General features: G+C 35.7%; 1 protein-coding gene across 2 annotated transcripts; it reads left to right on the top strand.

The window, feature by feature from the left end:
- The first annotated feature begins 430 nt into the window (after positions 1 to 430).
- LOC129572384 (uncharacterized) lies at positions 431 to 2,621 on the top strand. Of its 2 annotated transcripts, none has more exons than XM_055452329.1 (3): positions 431 to 490; positions 559 to 1,793; positions 1,884 to 2,621. In XM_055452329.1, exons 2-3 carry the CDS (start codon positions 566 to 568, stop codon positions 2,084 to 2,086), a joined length of 1,431 nt encoding a protein of 476 aa, XP_055308304.1. In that variant the 5' UTR covers positions 431 to 490; positions 559 to 565; the 3' UTR covers positions 2,087 to 2,621. The 2 variants fall into 2 exon arrangements, with proteins under 2 accessions (XP_055308304.1, XP_055308306.1); XM_055452331.1 differs by having other exon boundaries at positions 443 to 501.
- The last annotated feature ends 337 nt before the right edge of the window (positions 2,622 to 2,958 follow it).

The raw sequence follows: 2,958 nt of genomic DNA, 5'->3' as shown, positions 1-2,958 counted from the left end.
CCGTCGGCGGCCAACTTACACTGAGCCGGAAACGGACTTTGAATTCGACTTTTTGCTGTGCACCAATTATTTCTTTGTTGAAATTGTTATTGTTGCTTTGGATGTATGAATTAAACGTATGTGTATATGCTTTACAAAGGAAGATAACCTGAAAATGAAGACTTTTTCATTTCATTCATGCCAATAAAATATCTTCCATTCTCAATTTTTCATATTTTCTAATATTCTATGCAAAATGCCATAGAAATATTCCGCGTAGATAATAACAACTGATGGAATGTTCAGCGTCGAGAAAACCAAAACAATGGGAAAGTGAGTGTCACCCGTAAGTGTTGCCATACGCATCAACTGTCATTTGTTCAATGGGCTGGAATGTCAAATTTGTCAAATTCCCACCAATGGAATGAAATTCACGAGACAAATGACACGTGAAACTTCAGCTGCAAACAAAAGTAAGCATTGGTTTTGGAAACGTCATATAAACAACAAGGTAAGAAAGAGGTGGGTGAAAATTAGAAATAAATGTGCGAATTTCTGACTGAATCCCGAAATTTGTAGATAAAAAATGGAGACACGAGCGCGTAAGCGATTGAAGTTAGCTCAGAAAGAGGAGGAGCACATAGAGATTGAAACAAATGTGACAGAGTTTATGGACATGAACGATGATGTTATGTACGCACTATTTCAACGATTGCCACTGGCGGATTTGTGTTCGATAAGCCAAACATGCCAACGGCTGCAGCAGTTATCCGGAAAACATTTCCAGCGAAGATATCCAAACAATCGTCTTGACATCGAAATTTTCAATTGGAGTACAAGTGGTCTGGACGTGAAACCAGCATGGGAATTTCGTTTACAGCCAAATGAACAGTATGCCAAAGCATTCGCTGGATACATTCGCAATGTCAGCGTATTTATGTATAACTATGAAACTGATCCAATTGACGCCTTCGTCTACTTGAAAGCGAATTGCTACGCGAATCTACGGGAATTGGTGCTCTATCGAATCGCTGGCCAGTCGGAAAAATGTGGTGAACTCATCAAAACGCAACTCAAAACATTGGAAAGTATTAAATTTGAAAATTGCTGCATTCGTGATATATACAGTGCCTTTCTCAAGCATAGTCCAGCATTGAAGCAAATTTCAATCAAAGAAGGACGCAACCAGAATGGCTGTGTAATGGATTGGACAAAGCATCGATACCCTCAGGTGAAAAGTTTCATTTACCATTCGAACAATGTGGTCATTGAGAATTTAGAGCAATTTTTCCTGCTAAATCCACAAATTGCCAATGTCATGTGCTCAAGCATGAATCTGTTTCGGCTGTTGTTCCGCAAGGCATGGCACCTTGACTTTTTGCACCTATCGTTCGAAAGTGAATACAAATTCTATTCGATTGCCACCGAGCTACAGACGTACTGTCATCAAGGCTATGTGAAACGATTGGAAATGCACTTCAAAAACGGATGGGAACCATCACGATTTGCTATCGGGCGTGTCGTCGAACTGGCACCATTGGCCGTATGGCAAGGTCTACACGTCAAACAAGTTGCAAAGAAAATCAACTTTCCCGCCGCTTTGGAAAAACTGCAAAACTTGACCGTCTTTAGCCTAGGCATTGATCATATGTCAAAGAAATTACTTCAGGTCATGTCACGTGGCCTGCCAAATCTCAAGGAATTACACTTGGAATCAGCATGGACTAGCGAGTCCATTTGTGGATTTCGTTTCAAGCAATTTATCAGACCATTTGCCTTACACTCACCGAATTTGCAGAAAATCGCCATCAAAGGTAAAAAAAAAAATTAGGCTAAGTCCATCAAAATTTATCTAAATTATTATTTATTTCCTTCTTTTATTCATTTTTTCTTCTTCATCAAAGGCGTTACAAACACAGCATTGATCACCGGCAACGATATCGTCACATTGGACTCTCTTCGCAAAAAAATACCCAATGCCAGCGTTATAACCATTTACCTCGACTATAAACTCATCCAAGGAGCCAATTTCATCATCCCAGCCCACAGTCTTTTACTCATAAAACCATTCTCACAGCTCACACCAGACTATCGAAAGATCTATTAGGAATCCTAATTTTGGAGGTAGTTAATATAATGGCAAGTCGTTGAAGAGAAACATCTAGTGATTTTAATTTACTAAAATTGACTCTTTACTCGGGCACATAGAAAAGAATTGGAAAATCTGCTTTCTCTTGGCCATTTTTGCTATAAATTTGTATAATTTCTGTAAAAACAAATTTTTTTTACAGGCTCTCGTTTTTATTATTTTTTTTTAATTCCAAAATTAGTGATTTTAATTTATTTTAGCGAGGAATAAGATATTGATTTGATTTTAATTACTTGAAGAACAATTGGTTCGATTTGAAAATATCAGTTGAATAAGAGGCAATTATTTCGTTTTCATTTGAAACGAATAATATGATTTTTAACACAATACTCAATGAGTACTAATTTTAATCAATTTATTTTATTATTTGAAAAAACCAAGTTCTTCGAAGATTTTCCTTTTGTCACGATGGAATTTCATTCTATTATGAGGCTGTCATATCCACAAAAATTTGAATAAAATTTAAATTTTAAACGCAATTTCCGAGATCAAAGTAATTTTTGGTTTATTTTTATGCATGATTGCGTACAGAATATTTTTTTCTTGGCTAAATCAATGGAGAATAAAGGTAATAAATCAGTGCAATGAGAAATAAAGGTAATGTTGAGCAAAGGTAATGGTTTTAATATAACTAGAGCCAATTTTGCTTTTTTCGAGTCAATTAATGCAATTGATTCGAAAATGATCTCTGAGAATCATTTGCTTGGTAAATAAACTCGTAGTGCTTTATTTTTCGGTTCGTTTTGTTTCAAAGATAAAAACTAGAAGCCTGTATTTTACATTCATATCTTTTTAATTGGAATATTTTTTTCACAATTTTTTTTTAATCG

The sequence above is a fragment of the Sitodiplosis mosellana genome, unplaced genomic scaffold, assembly GCF_009176505.1.
Source record: "Sitodiplosis mosellana isolate CC-2019 unplaced genomic scaffold, AAFC_SMos_1.0 Smas_scaffold_4866, whole genome shotgun sequence".
NCBI lineage: Eukaryota > Metazoa > Arthropoda > Insecta > Diptera > Cecidomyiidae > Sitodiplosis > Sitodiplosis mosellana.
This window is presented reverse-complemented; position numbering and strand designations above follow the sequence as displayed.